General features: G+C 32.9%; 1 protein-coding gene across 1 annotated transcript; it reads left to right on the top strand.

Moving 5' to 3' along the window:
• Positions 1 to 992: 992 nt before the first annotated feature.
• On the top strand, positions 993 to 2197 carry LOC138404689 (uncharacterized). Its single transcript, XM_069509266.1, has 2 exons — positions 993 to 1765; positions 2041 to 2197. Exons 1-2 carry the CDS (start codon positions 993 to 995, stop codon positions 2195 to 2197), a joined length of 930 nt encoding a protein of 309 aa, XP_069365367.1.
• Positions 2198 to 17163: the final 14966 nt, after the last annotated feature.

The raw sequence follows: 17163 nt of genomic DNA on the forward strand, positions 1-17163 counted from the left end.
AACAAAAGAATTGATAAGATATTTTGGATCTGAAATGTATTATAACTATGATAACATTCAGCGAGATCATCCGTATAATTGTGGGCATTTGTGTTTAAAGTTTTTGCATAAATTTTGGAATGGAAATAAAATAAATAAATAGTTCGTAAACACTTAAGATCGTTTAGTTTGTAGTCATGTCTATTGCGATAACCATCACGAGTCAAAAGTCATCACTTGAATCATATTTTCAACCATCTCTGAATATAGACGACAATTATGAGTGTGGTTTAGTTTACTTTTCTGTTCTTAATTCAATACCAAACATTAACGAGAACAATAATGTATTTGCTTACGGAAATGGCAAAAAACTAAAAATACCTTGTGGTACTTATGATCTCTATGATATAGCTGACTATATACGAAGTAAAGTCGTAGATTGCGATGTTATGATCAAACCAAATAACAATACTTTAAAATGTCTAATAAATTGCTCGAATGCGTTAAATTTTGATGTGGAGAACAGTATAGGTTCTATATTAGGTTATCGAAATGTTAAATTAGAAGCAAATAAATGGCACGAATCGGAAAACCCTGTTAACATTCTCCCTTTGTCCACGATAAGAGTCGAATGTGATCTTATAAAGGGATCGTATATTAACGGATATCCATCTCATATTCTGTACGAATTTGTGCCAAACGTTCCACCCGGATATAGATTCATAGAAGTACCGAAAACCATTATTTACTTTCCTGTAAATAAAAATATCATATCATCTATAAATATAAAAATTCTTAACGAGCAAGGTCAGTACATTGATTTCTGAGAAGAGTGTTTCCACCTGCGCCTCCACTTAAGAAAACAGGATGATTGTGTACAATAAAAATCCAAATACTGTGATAAAACGCATTACAACTCCCCGAGTTCAACAAGGTCGCAGACGTATCAAATCTAATAAAACACTTACAAAAATAAATAAAGAATTTCTTCGCTCATTAGGATTTAAAATACGATGAATATACTACAGATCACTGATTTACCGCAGCATGATAATTCTATTGAAAGCTATGAAATTCATACATATAGCCCTTATAATAACAGTTTTAAAGAAAACGATGAGATCCGGATTCCTATACACCAACAAGATATCTATGTATTACCCTCCGCTAGCTTTATCTACATTGAAGGAAAAGCAACAATTATTGGTAAAGATCATAAACCTATTAGCACGCCTGTTGAGTTCACTAACAATGCAATGATGTTTTTGTTTCAAGACATCAGATATGAAATGAATGGTGTTGAAATAGATCGTATTAAGAATCCTGGAATAACGACAACAATAAAATCGTTTATATCTATGGATGCTGGTCAAAGTAATGTTGCAGCTATATGGGGTTGGAATATAAACGGATTTAAAAGTAACGACGGCTCTTTCAGTGTAATAATTCCGTTGAATAAAATAATGGGATTTGCTGAAGATTATACTAAAATAATTATGAATTGCAAACATGAACTTGTTTTAAACCGAAGCAATTCTAATCTAAACAGTGTAAAATTAGATGATGCCAACAACATACAAATAGAAATAGAGAGAATACAATGGCGTGTTCCGCATGTTAAAGTATCAGATCGTGAAAGGCTGACGTTGCTGAAACTATTAGAAAAAGACAAACCTATTCAGTTAGCTTTCAGAAATTGGGATTTATATGAATATGATGCATTTTTGCCTAGGACTACAAAACATTCTTGGTCAATCAAAACGGCTTCACAGTTGGAAAAGCCTCGGTATGTTATATTAGGGCTACAAACAAATAAAAAAAATAAAAAATCTGTAGATGGTTCTCTTTTTGATCATTGTAAAGTAACTAATGTAACATTATTTCTGAATTCACAATATTATCCTTACGAATATCCAAATCTCAAATTTGACGAAAATAAATATAGTTTATTATATGAAATGTACACAAAGTTTCGTCAGTCTTACTACAACGCTCCTGCGGACCCGTTGCTTTGGTTAAATTTAAAGACAAAGCACCGCTTTTTATTATTGATTGTTCAAGACAAAACGAAAATTTTAAATCGAGACCGGTGGATGTTCGATTAGAAATAGAATGTTCACAAGATATCCCTGAAAATACGACTGCTTACTGTCTGATTATAAACGATCGGCTAATAGAATATAAGCCGCTGAGTAACATTGTTCGAAAACTATCATGATTCCTATAATAGTAGATATTCAAGGTTTCAAAACTGATGGAAATGAGTTCATTTTAAAAGAAATTGCTATTCATTCTAATAACCGCATACAAACTTTTCTGATCAAGCCGCCATGTCCATTTTATGATTTGTCGAAAACTGAAAGAAAACATGTTTGTTGGATTGAAAGAAATAGAGGATGTTTTTGGAGTGAGGGACACATACCGTACTCGAACTACAAATATATTATTCAAAAGATTTTACAAGATAAAACTATTTATGTTAAAGGCGGTGAAAAACGATTGTGGTTAATGCAAATGTTAGAAAAAAGCACAATTTATAATTTAGATGATAAAGATTGCCCAAATTTGGTAAAGTTTACATGAAAAATATATGGCTAGTGATTTATATAGCTGTATTTTTCATACTAAAATATGTGCATTAAAAAATGTTCTATGTTTAAGAAAATGGTGTTTAGATAATAAACTTATGTACTAAAGTTTGGTTGTTTTATTTGCTTTTACCTTATTCTTATTATTCAATATTTGATGACGCATTTGAATAAATACAGTATACAAATCATGCATTCGATTATCATCAAGTATTCAAATATATCCATTATTCAGTATTCAAGTATTCAAATAGATCCATTATTCAGTATTTAAATATAGTATCATTCAGTATTCAAGCATTTGAATACACCTGTTTTCAGCATTCAAATATAGGTATATAAGATTATATTGTTGAGGATTTTTGCAATTAAACATAAATGGTTTCTCTGAAAAACAAAGTTTTATTTTAACACCCGTTTACTTTTACAATATTAGGTAGGAACATAGGTACAACAAACTATGAGTTCTCACCTGAAAAACAAAGAAACGACATTTAAAGTTCACTAATATCGCCTCCTCAACTTTATCCGTTAAATTATCTTTTTACAAATCAAAACAACGTAATTACGCCATTGCACACAATGCGTCACTCACTCCACCACAGACAAGTTGATACACGCGCGAAGCGCGGCAAACTCAATTTTATGAAATGTCATTTCATTACATCTCCCCCCCTTAAGAGCGAAAATTCTAAACAACATATCCACACAATATACCTATAAGTTATCTTCATATTCGTTTTCCGCTACTTCATCTTCTTTAGCCTCTGTTGTGACAGGTTGTAATTTTGTTATGTGGAATAAAGTTGATTCTGTTTTTCTGTTACCAGTGTCAATCCTATACATGGAGTTCGATATTTTCTCTATTATCTTGAAAGGGCCTATTTTTAATTCGTCTAATTTCTTTCTATTCAATCTATTTCCATTTTCTACATATACACTGTCTCCTATATTAAACTCTTGAATTTTCCTATTTCTATCAAATACTTTCTTGTTGTACATGTGGGATTTTATTGTATTCTCTAATGCCAATTTTCTATCAGCCATCCACTTGTCTTCCCTTTCTGTTATTTTTAATTCATTTGGTAGAATACTAACATTCGTACCATCCAGTAAATATTTTGGTGCAAAGCCTGTAACGGAGTGTTCTGTTTCATTATATTTCTGTATACATTCTCTTGCCACTGTTGTCCATGTTCTCTTATTATTTTTCTCATTTATTTTGCATCTTATTTTATTTACTACTGTTTGATTTAATCTCTCGTTCAAGCCGTTCGAGAATGGTGTATTCACAGCTGTAAAAATTAGTTTAATATTATTCTCTTGCAAATGTTGCTTAAATTCTCTTGAATTGATGCCCGGATATTGATCTGTCAGAATTATTCCAATCTCGTCTGTCTCTAGCACATTTTTTGTAAGTTTTATAAAGTCACTTGCATTCTGTGTTTTTGAAGTCGCAATAAATGCATATCTCGTGTAGTGATCAACTAAAAGGTGTAGGTATTTTTTTGTTGACCTAGAGCCTCCAAAGCCACCGATAGTATCCATTGACATAATCTCAAATGGTTTTGTGGCTGGTCCCAGTTGTGACATTAATCCAAATTTTCCTTGACATCTTGATTTATTTTTTATGCATATTTCACATGTTTTACAAATATTTATGATATTTTTTGTTAGGTTTTTAGCTGTATATATTGGACTTATTTTTTTCTGCAATTGTCTGATCCCAATATGGCATAAATCTTCATGCACCTTTTTTATGAGTCTTTTACTAAATTCTTCTGAAAGGATAATCTTTTCATGTTTCTTTATTTTTTTATAATAAATTCTATTTTTGTGTATAAGATTTCTCTTTTCTTTTATTGTTTCATTTTTCTCTTGGTCTTCAACTATATCTTTTATTTGTATTAAATTAACTATTTTCAATAGTTCCTCTTTGTTATCTTCTGATTCTAATACAGGGTTTCGGCTCAAACAGTCTGCTTCTACATTTTCTTTACCAGGTATGTATTTTACTGTGAAGTCATATTGCGATAGGTAATATGTGAGATCACCCAATTCTTCGTCTGTCCTGCTTTTAATGTTCATGTTCTCTAGAGGTTTGTGGTCTGAGTAGATAGTGAATTGTTTTCCAATGAGCCAGTGTTGCCAGTATTTAACAGCTTCTTTCATAGCAAGACATTCCAAATATATAGCCTTTTTCCGTTTTTGAGATTCATTCAGTTTTTTTGAGAAATATGCCACCGGTTTGTCTTTACCATCTAGTTGTGTTTGTTTTAGTATTGCCCCGATGCCCTCTAAGGATGCATCTGTAAAGATTTTTATTGATAAGTCTTTGTCATATATTTCCAATATCGGCTGAGAACATAAATATCTTTTTATTTGATTAAATGATTCTTCACACTTCTCTGACCACACAAACTTTTGATTTTTTCTTAATAAATTATGTAATGGATCTAAGATAATTGCGCTTCTTGGTATGTATTCATGGTAGAAGTTGATTTTTCCCAAAAATTGTCTGATATTCTTTTGCGTCTTAGGAGTTGGAAAAGATCTTATTGAAATCAAATTGTCTTTTAGTGGTCTAACCGAATTGTTCTGAATTACATGGCCAAGATACTTTACTGAGTCTGAAGCAAAGGTACATTTTTTAAATTTCAATCTAAAGCCTTCTTTTATTATTGCCTCTAATACACTTCTTATGTGTTTTATATGTTCTTCAAAAGTGGACGAGTATATCAAAATATCATCAATATAGTTTACGGAGTATCCTGTGAGATTGTGCTTTCTTAGAATATTGCTTAAAATTCTCTGGAAAATTGCTGGTGATGTTTTCAAGCCAAAAGGGAGGCAGGTCCACTGGAAGTGGCCATCTTGTGTGACAAATCCTGTTTTATTTCTATCTTGTACCCGTAGTGGTATTGCCCAAAATGCTGAGTTTATATCCAGCGTGGTAAAATATTTACAATTTCTAGTTTTAATAATCAAATCATCTATTAATGGGAAAGGTTGAGCTTGTGGTACAACAATTTTATTTAGTTCTCTGAAATCTACACATAAGCGGGATTTTCTATTTTCACCTTTTTTAAATGCTAAAGTCACTGGTGCAGCGAATGGACTGTAGGATTCTTCGATTAAATTATTCTTTAGTAACATGGATATTTGCTCTTCAATTTCTAATTTATCTTCTATTGTACATCTGTATGGTCTTTTACTACAGTATCTATTTACTAGTAAATCTATACGAGCTTCATAATCTTTAACTGATCCTATATCATACTTGTCCTTAGCAAAAATTGTTTTATATTCCTTTATAATTTTCTCTATCTCAATTTTCTTTTCATTATCTAAATGGTCTGTCATACTAACAAATTCCTGTGTTTCTATGTGTTCATTGAAATTTATTGCATATGCTTTTATATTCTTATCTTCATTTGTGTTATCTTTAGACATCATGTCTATTTTATTTGTTGTTTTCTTTTGCTCTATCCGCAAGTCCTCATTTTGTGTTAATTTGAATTTCTTTATCATATCCAATCCGACTATAAAATCATCAAAATCCTCATTTTCTATTATATATACATCCACCTCTTCTTCTAAATCAAAGATTTTTATTTTTATTGTTATCAAGCCATCTGTCTTCTTCACACCATTAACCGTTTTCATATATGCTATATTCACATTATCTTTTTTTTCTTTCACTTTAATCAGTCTTGAATTTATTAACGAGATATGTGAGCCTGAATCATAAATGCCGCTCACTTCTAATTTATTTTCTAATAAAAGCTTGATTTTGATTAATGGTGTACTTACTCTTTTTTTTTTCAGTATTCATGTCTACTTCAATAATGGAGTTATTAGCTTTAAAGAGCTTTTCAGATTCATTTTTATTTTTTTTAAACCAACATGACTCCTCCGGATGATATTTAATTCCTTTGTCCAAAGATTCACAAGTCTTACATGGCTTCTTCTCATTCGTTTTATTTTTATAAAAAAATGTACCACTTTTTCTTATAGTTGAGTTTTTCTTGTATATCATACCTTCATATTTTCTTATCTCGTTGAACAAATCAGTAGTGTTGTTGAGTTCGTCCCTGTTTAACCTATTTAGGATAAACCCAGGTAGACCTGTTGCAATCAGATCTGTCATTGTTTTCGGGTCTATCGATTTGTTTATATCTAGTATGAGCCGCTCTTTTTTTATAGCATAATCAATCAACAATCCTTCTTTATACCTGAATGCGAGGGCAGTTGTGACCATGTCCCATCCTTGATTTTTAAAAGTTTCCAAAAATTTGTCTTTCCATTCCTTCCATTCAGAATTTACTGTTAATTTTATAACCATCGAGCTATACCAATCTAAACAAGATTTTTCTAAAAATAACCTCAATATGTCTATTTTTGTTTCATCTTTTGTTATATTAAAGCGCTCACATTCTTTTTCAAACTTCTCTATCCATTGCATTGCATTAGGGTTCTTGCTTGTGAATTTTTCAATAATAAATTTCTCTGAAATATGTTTTAGGTTATGTTGATTTTCTTTCTTGGTTGTAGTTTCTATTAATTTTTCCAAGATATGTTGCAAACTGTCATCTCTGTGTTCTGGTTGTTTTGTGCTCATTTCTTCTAAATATTGATCTGAGAATTGCATATTACCTTCCTCATCTATGTACGTTTTCTTTAGATTTTCATCCAATTTTATCCATATTTTTCTACTTTGGTGTCTTTTTTTTATGCTATTTTTTATTTTTGAGAAAGTGTTCATTTTAACAATATACGTATGGTGAATCATCGGCTTCAACTCATCAGGTAAAACATAACATTTTCCTTCTTCTGTAGATATTGAGGTTATGGCCAATACATTAGATTTGCCATCACTTGAAGCTATCATCGTAAACTCAAATTGCAGCCGGTCCATCTTCCTTTAGTTAACGAAAATGTCGTTTTATAAGATTATATTGTTGAGGATTTTTGCAATTAAACATAAATGGTTTCTCTGAAAAACAAAGTTTTATTTTAACACCCGTTTACTTTTACAATATTAGGTAGGAACATAGGTACAACAAACTATGAGTTCTCACCTGAAAAACAAAGAAACGACATTTAAAGTTCACTAATATCGCCTCCTCAACTTTATCCGTTAAATTATCTTTTTACAAATCAAAACAACGTAATTACGCCATTGCACACAATGCGTCACTCACTCCACCACAGACAAGTTGATACACGCGCGAAGCGCGGCAAACTCAATTTTATGAAATGTCATTTCATTACATGTATATTAAGTAAAATAAAATCTTATAAAGTAACTGAAATGTCTCATTCTATTTTAAAACCTTTCAAGAAACACACGTCACAATGTACTGTTTTATTCATCCATTTACAGCAATCGTAGCTGGTCCAAGTGGTTGTGGAAAGTCAAATTTTGTTACAAATTTCATAAAATATGCAAAAGAAATTTGCAGTAGAGACTTTACTCAAATAACTTGGTGTTATGATGAAATGCAACCACTTTACAATTTACCAAATGTTAACTATCATCAGGGAATTCCTGATCTTACAATGTTTGATGGTAAAGATGCTCACCTCGTTATAATCGACGATCTTATGAGGGAATCTGATGGTCGTATTGTAGATATTTTCACTAAAGGTAGTCATCACAGAAACTTAAGTGTTTTTTATATTACTCAAAATTTATTTCATCAGGGAAAAGGTCAAAGAGATATGTCTTTGAATTCAAGTTACATTATTTATTTAAAAAATCCTCGTGATAAAACACAAATACGATACTTGTCGAGACAAGTGTCACCAGAAAATTCAAAATTCATTGAGGATGCCTATAAGGATGCAACGAAACAAGCACATGGATATTTGATGATTGATCTTAAACAAGATACAAATGACATGTGTCGAATTAAATCAAAAATATTTCCCTCCGATGAATATTGCGTAGTATATATTCCAACAAAAGATTATAAATATTTAAAGAATCATCAAATTCCTATCATTTACAAATAATGCCTCGAAGCCTAAAGACACATAAAGAGCTGCTACAAGCGTTGCATACACTTAAACCTAAATATCAAAAAGCATTATTAAAATCGTGTGAAGAAGAAGAGATAAATTGCATTTGTGAATGCATTCACAACGTATTACAAGGTAAAATTCCATTGGAAGGCAAACAAAAGAAAAAATTAAAAAAATTTAAAAATATACTTCGCACTTTGGTTAGCAAGGGAAAAAATAAACTTAGAAAAAAGATATTGATTCAAAAAGGAGGAGCATTTTTACCTTTGATTTTGGATTCTATTTTGAGCGGATTGGTATCAGCATTAGTTTAAAATGGAAAATGCCAAAAAAATGTTGCTTGTTGAGTCTAGTTTTATAGAAAAACTAAAACAACATACCAATACTGAAAATCCTATGTCCCGATTAGATGCAGAAATGCAGAAGATTTTAAATAGTAATATCGAAGATCGTAAAAAATGTATTTTATTCCTACAAATTCTACAAAGATACCTACATTTTACCGAAGGAGAACGTCAACCTATAGAATTACCAATTATAACTGACAATATAAATGAAAACAAGAGTTATAAAAATAACGACATAGAAAATAAAAACTTAGTGTCGTTAGAGACATCAACAGCTGAAGTGAAAGAAAATAATAATTTAAATAAAAATAATGAATCACGTTACACAATAACTCAAATACTAAGTCTTATACCAAAATCATATTTGAAAAAAGGTGAGCTGTTATTAAACTTGATTTCTTTAAGCAAAAACACAATTTATTGGGATGATGATGATGGTACAGTGATAATTAATAAAGAAAAAATTCCTGGAAGTAATATTGTTGATTTAATAAATGATTCATTGAGACCACTAAAAAAAAGTGATCCAATAGGTTGGGAAAAGTTTGCCAAGGCATTACATTCAATTAAAATACCACTGACTTACATCGGAAATTCTAAGAGGTCTGATTTTATTCATCAACTTCAGATGAAATCACTCGAAGGGAACTATACCTCTAATGAAGGAACTTTAAATACCCCACAAGGTAGTAGTGATAAATATTTAAAAAAAATTAAGAACAAAATTGACTGGGAAAAATGGACCCCTTATTAGAAATTAATAATATATATTATGATCCAAAACACCCTGCTGGCTTTAGTAGCATTGATAAATTATCAAAGACCATGATAGGTAAAATGACTAAAATGGATGTAAAGAAATGGTTGCAATCACAAGAAACTTACACTCTACATAAACCTGTTCACAGAAAGTTTTCTCGAAACAAATACATATTATCAAATCTAAATGAATTATGGCAAGCTGATCTTAGTGAAATGAGAACTTATTCGAAATATAATGATGGTTTTAACTATATATTGTGTGTTATTGATGTCTTTAGTAAATATGCTTATGCTAGGTCGATGAAAAAGAAAAATTCTGAAACAATAATTGAATGTTTTGAAAGTATATTTAATGAATCTAGTGCGACTCCAACACACATACAATCTGATAAAGGTACTGAGTTTGTTTCTAAAGATGTAAAAAAATATTTTAAAAGTAAAAATATAAATTATTATACTACAAATAATCCTGATATAAAAGCAAGTATTGTAGAAAGGTTTCAAAGAACTCTAAAATCTAAAATGTGGCGCTATTTCACATATAAAAATACATATAAATACATAGATATTGTTGCCGTCCATATCTTTGTTATTAGGCAATTCGAATAAAACTCGATTTTGTGATCATGAATTCATTTATTAGGGTATTTGCTATATAGGATCTTAGGGCGCGTAAGACATAACTACACCGACGAGTACATGAGCATAATAATTAACAAATAGCCAATCATAAACTACGAGATGGACGCATGCGCAGCAAGCGGTTTCGTACAACAGGTGTGACCACGGTGTCGCTTATATAAGGCAAGGAACGTTGTCTTGCAGCTCAGTTAGCAGCAGTCAGCGGCGCAGCGCGGAGGTCCCGTCCATACATCGGAGTACTCGTCTCACTAGTCACTACAGCTTCTATATAAGGAACGTGCGATCAAAATGTAGCTCAGTCAGGCGCCAAGCGGCGTGGTGCACACACGCATCAGTGGAGATGTCTGGATCTGCTACAATATTTTACAAGACTTGATATATTCGTATAACCATAGTTTTCATTCTAGTATTAAGATGAGTCCTTGTGATGTTAGTTCTAACAATATAATGACTGTTTGGAGAAATTTATACGATAGAAAAGCAACTAATAAACCATCATCACAAAATTCACTACCCAAATTTCATGTTGGTGATAATGTAAGAATTTCAAAATACAAACACATCTTTCAAAGGGTTATGAATCTAACTGGAGTGATGAAATATTTATTATATCTTCAATAATAGATAGATCCCCGTATATAGTTTATACATTGAAAGATTTACAAAACGAAGCCATAGTTGGAACTTTTTATGAAAAAGAATTACAGAAAGTATATTATGATCCCTCCTCAAGTTATAAAATAGATAAAATCATTAGTTCTCGATACTCTGGCAACAGAAAAGAAGTGTTAGTGAAGTGGAAAGGTTATCCTGATAAATTTAACAGTTGGGTTTTAGAATCTAATTTAAATCAAATATGATAAAGGAAAACTTTTATTTAACTTTACTTAGTAATAGTTCAATGGAATACTTTCCGGAAAACAAAACAACTATGTTTTCAACGAAGTTACCAAAATCCCTTGTATTAGAAGGTGAATGGTTTGTTGGAGTTGTAGAAATTCAATATCCTTGCACCGTATTTACTGTTCAAGAAAATGAAAATGTTATTAACACATCTAAGTGGGTTTTGATGCCTGATGATGAAAAACATTCATTAGTGCACTATAAAGGACGTATTCCTGCTATAAATTATGACAGCATTCAACATGTGATAGCAACTTTAAATAGAAATACTTTTGATGAAATAGTATTTAATTATGATGAAATAACCAAACATGTATCAATATCAATTTTGGATAACTCAATTGACTCACTTAGGTTGTCAACCAAATTATGTTTACAACTTGGATTTGAACCAAACAAAAATCTTATAGTAAATAAAATTGGGACCTATCCTTCTAATTTAAAATTAGGGTTACCATCTCAATTGTTTGTTTATTGTGATATAATAGAACCACAAATTGTGGGAGATGTAATGGCTCCCCTTCTTAGAATTGTACCGTTAGATACAACAGCATATGTATATGGAGCAAATAAAATGCATATTTTCTCACCACCTCACTATTTACCTGTTATGCGGCGTGAGTTTGATACTATTGAAATAGATATAAGGTCAAGCACAGGAAATAAAATCCCATTCCAGTTTGGAACAGTGTGTATTAAACTTCATTTTAGAAAATTATAATGGATTCTTATCGAACCAATATAACATGTCCTTACGAGCAATATTATTCACATCAAGCTGGATCAGGTATTGGAGTAATTTATAAAGGTGTACCATATCAACGTGGTCATGGTATTGGTAGTTTTCTTGGAGGATTGTTTAGGTCTATTTTACCACTACTCTCTAGTGGTGCTCGAGCTATAGGAAAAGAAGCATTAAATACAGGTGTTGGTCTTCTATCGGATATGGTTAGTGCACGACCTATGGAAGATTCTATCAAAACTCGTCTTAAGGAAGCTAGTTCAAACTTAAAAAGAAAAGCTCATGACAAGATAGACAGAATTAATATGTCTGGTTCAGGATATATAACTAAAAGAAAACGCCAATCTTCATTCATTCAACCGCTGACAGCTAAAGTGAAAGCTATTAAAAAATCAAGGCTAAGTCAAAATAAAATAAAAGATATATTCTCTAATTAATTATGTCTTTTTTACATAATCATTCATGTGAGTGTATTAAATCAGAGTTAGATTTATTTGCTTTGCCATCGACACAAACAAGTATAGAAAATGGACTATGGATTCATTACAAACCCATTTCATCCCTTGCTGATGATGGACCTATAGAATTTCAAATACCTGGAACGAGTGATGACTACATAGATTTGTCGCATACGTTGATCCATTTAAAAGCGAAGATAGTGAATCAAGATTTATCAAAACTTAGTTCATCTACAGCTGTAGCTCCAATTAACAATTGGTTACATTCAGTCTTCAGTCAGCTAGATGTATATTTGAATCAAAAACTCATTTCACCGCCAAACAATACGTACGCTTACCGTGCTTATATTGAGACATTATTAAACTATGCACCAGCAGCAAAAGAGTCTCATCTGACTTGCGGTCTTTGGTATGAAGATACTGCAGGAAGTATGGATTCGGTAGATGAAAAAAATACAGGTTTTAGTAAAAGGCAGACTCTTGCAGCCGAAAGCAAAGAAATAGAAATGATTGGACACTTACATGGAGATATATTTAACCAGGAAAAATTTTTGATTAATGGTGTTGAAATGTGTGTTAAATTAATTCGCTCAAGGGAAACTTTCAGTCTTATGGCCTCTTCAACTGATTTGAAACTTAAAGTGTGTATCACAGATGCGACTCTTATAGTTCGACGCGCGCGGATAAATCCGACTGTATTACTTGCACATCAAAAAGTTTTAGCATCTACTACTGCAAAATATCCAATAACTCGAGCGGAAGTTAAAGTTTTAACAATTCCTTCAGGGGTTCATGGTAAAACGCTCGATAATATTTTTCTTGGTCAAGTTCCTAAAAGATGTATTGTCGGATTTGTTAACAATGCAGCATTTAATGGAACTCTTCCGAAAAATCCATTAACTTTGAAAATTATCATATGAATACATTTAGTTTATATATTGATGGTCAACAAATACCTTCAAAAGCTTTGCAGCCATCATTCGATAGTAATACTTTCAGTTCAGCCTATCATACGTTATTCTCAGGGACGGGAATCCATTTTTTAAATGAAGGGAACGGAATATCTAGGGAACAATATGCAAAAGGCTATTGTCTCTTAGCATTTGATTTAACTCCTGATTTATCAGCTCACTCTAGTCATTGGAATCTTATAAAGCACGGTAGTGTTAGGCTAGAAGTTCGATTTGATACAGCTATCCCTGAAACCATTAACTGTATCGTATACGCAGAGTTTGATAATGTTATTGAAATTGATAAAAATCGTAATGTAAGCGTGGACTATAGCAGTTAAGAAACCTAATTTTGTAAATAGATTAAGTTATAATTTGTACCTACATTAATATTGAGGTTTGTAATAAAACACTGATAAAAGAAATATTTTTTATTTTATTTTAGGTTATCCACCATTATTTATAATATGATGTGTAGTGAAAGTCAGTGGTTAAGACGTCCACCTCCTAATCGGAGGTCAAGGGTTCGATCCCGGGCATGCACCTGTAACTTTTCAGAGTCATGTGCGTTTTAAGTAATTAAATAAGTGTGTGAAGTCTGCCAATCCGCACTTGGCCAGCGTGGTAGACTATGACCAAAAACCCTTTTCATTCGGAGAGGAGACCCGTGCTCTGTAGTGAGCCGGCGATGTGTTGATGATGATGATGATATATAATATATCTGAAATAACATGGTCTTACTTTCCATTCCTTTATGATCCTCTGCAACGATAAGATCAGTAGTATTGAAGTAATATGAATACAATTGAGATAAAGACATATTTAAGAAGAATCCACCCAAGTCTTCAAAACAATGTGTATGCTGCTAACCGATTACCGATTTATGTTGGAACGCCAGCCTATTTAATCAGCAATTTAGACCCCGATTACAGACCAGGGTCCCATTGGATAGCCATGTATATAGATATAAATGGTGTTGGACAATATTTTGATTCATTTGGACGACCACCAATTAAATATCATAAGCAGTTCCTGGAAAGAAATACAAGAATGTGGCATTTCAATACAAGGAGGATTCAAAATGATTATACAGCAGTTTGCGGCGAATATAGTATAATAATATTTGTATTTCATGTTTACGGGCTACTATACAAGTTCAGATTTTTTAGATTTATTCAATAAAAATACGCTAGAGAATGATATGTTCTTGTTAGAATTATTTAAATCAATATATGGGGGCCAATAAATAGTACTTATGAGAGATAAGAGTTTCCTTTGTAATTTCCATGAAATGAAGCAGCGAGCATGCGAACAATAGAGGGTGATTAGTAGGTCATTAGCAAGTAGATAACGAACTAGGGATTAATTATGACGAAAAGCTAACTTTTAAACGGTTAGAGATACGAACACGGGAGTGAGCGCAAACGATTCAGCGCACCCCAAAATTTTTTTTTTTTTTTTTTTTAAGATTTCGAAGTTGACCGACCGGCGGAGGGGGCCGAGGCTGGGAGGGGGCCCAGCAGGTGGGCCAGAACCGGCGAATCCTTGACCGACCGGCGGAGGGGGCCGAGGCTGGGAGGGGGCCCAGCAGGTGGGCCAGAACCGGCGAATCCCCTACTACTTTCAAGGATTGCGGCAACTCACATTAAACACAACTCAAAACTACTTTGTAAGTACTATTTCGAGCTAATAAGACCTAGCCAACACAGAGTCGTCTATTTTCTATTTTGACACTAAAATTGGGCAGAGTTTTCTCCTACTAGCCCTTCCCTAGCGCGAGCCGAAAATTTTATGCTAAATTCTCACTGATCGAAACGCGTCCAAGCAAACAGCGTCCCACCATTTTCTCGCTTTGCGTGACGACAGTCATACTCAGCTCCCATTGGCCGGACCGCATTGCACGCGTTTCGATTGGCTCTTGTTTGGATAGTAACAAACAATTTGAATGCTTATTTAGTAACAAATAAGTAAACTAAGCCTAGAACGGATCTAAACAGCTTCTTAAATTATCTCAATATTTTAACATTGATTCTCCAGCAATCTGAACAGCAAAACATTTACACAAAAACAAATAGGAAACAAAACGAGTGCCTACTTACTTCAAAGCATACAAAGATTCGTTTAGAAACAAGTAAAATATTAGTTTATAAATAACTTAAATTGTAGAATTTGATCAGTAACAATGGATTTATAAAAAATATAAGTTTATTGAAAGCCGGTGAAGTCTCCGCGGCGACACGGCCATTCTGCGGGCGATGCGTGCTCTGCAGCGCTTTTCTCCCGGTTCAGTTCTCTAGACAAAAATTTAGTTTTGAAGCTAGGCACTTCCACAGTAAACCTAGACCTATAGATTCTTATTGTCTTATTTATTTAGAAGCAACATTTTTGCAATGTAGGTTTTTCCTTAGACCAAGGAGAATCCTAAGTGTTGAAAAACTTAGTTCATATTTAAACTGTAAAGATGTTGTTATTTCATACTGCTCGTTCTACGCGAAAACAGATCAAAGTAAATTCATTTGTGTTTATCTGCTAGTTACGGATACAGCTATCCTTAGCTATATTCTATATAAAACCCAGGCATCGCCGGGGGAGCTAACATGTCTTCCAGCAGCCCAGCTACGTGTGGAAATATGCCATCTCATCACGTTCCGGCACATAGAGTCATCAAGGTCTGCAGCCAGTACCGCACGTGATTTCTGGTGCTAACTGAGTATAGATGTAAGAGGGGACACTGATATAAAATCATATAGCATAGTATTAAGGCATCATTAATCTAGCATAAGTAGTATGTGTAATTTAGATAAGATATAGTCAATAAAGGCCTTCGTGTCCTAACGTCGACACGAATGTCCTAATAAAATCATTTTCACAACCAAAAAGGACTTCTACCTTCAACCCCCGCTCCAGGTAGCCGCCCTTACGTAACTTGCTCATTACCCAGACAACAGTGGAATAAATGATAAAGTTATTATTTACACATAGCACATGGCATTAGTTGAGTGAATAAATTATTTTTATGTAATGTGTAACTGGTCATTCCACATGACAACAGTTAAGTAAATAGATTATTTCATAGTTTGTAACTGCTCATTCGACATGACAACAGTCAACTGTCATTTTCATATTATGTTTAGCTGCTCATTCCACATGACAACAGCTTTTTTTTTTAGTTTTATTTTTAACACACAAGACACTGCTCATAATTTTCATATGAATACAGTTATATGTAGTGTTAAGTGACAGGATGTGAGGGGAACAGGTCCACGAAGAAGGCTCTAGTAGAAGGAAGAATGGGTGGTAAGTTGGGAAGGTCGATGCTGTGCCTCTGAGCGGTCCTGAGCGCCGTGTATCACAGGGGACCATAATTCTTTTCGGATAGGATTAACCATTGAACGGCTCCACACGTCAATAGTTATTTTAAATATATTGGTCGTTGATCGGCTCCACACGTCAACGTACTTTTGATTACGGGAGCTTTTAGGGTTTTCCCTGAGATTTTCATCAGGGAAAATGATTAATTAAAACACGTAAAGCCGATATTGAGGCTGCTTTAATAATGAAATAATAATCGGGCGACGCGCAGATCGCCACCGCGTCTAGACGCTGACCACGCAATTTACATTCGTGGAACACTATAGGTACGTCTTAATCTAACACAGATGGGCGAACCATAACTCCTCCATCCCTAAGAGGAAAATTATCGGAAGGATCGATTCTAGATTCATTCCGATGATTTTTCTTAATTAATGAACAGTTTGGCGATTT

This window comes from Maniola hyperantus, unplaced genomic scaffold (genome assembly GCF_902806685.2).
Source record: "Maniola hyperantus unplaced genomic scaffold, iAphHyp1.2, whole genome shotgun sequence".
Lineage (NCBI taxonomy): Eukaryota > Metazoa > Arthropoda > Insecta > Lepidoptera > Nymphalidae > Maniola > Maniola hyperantus.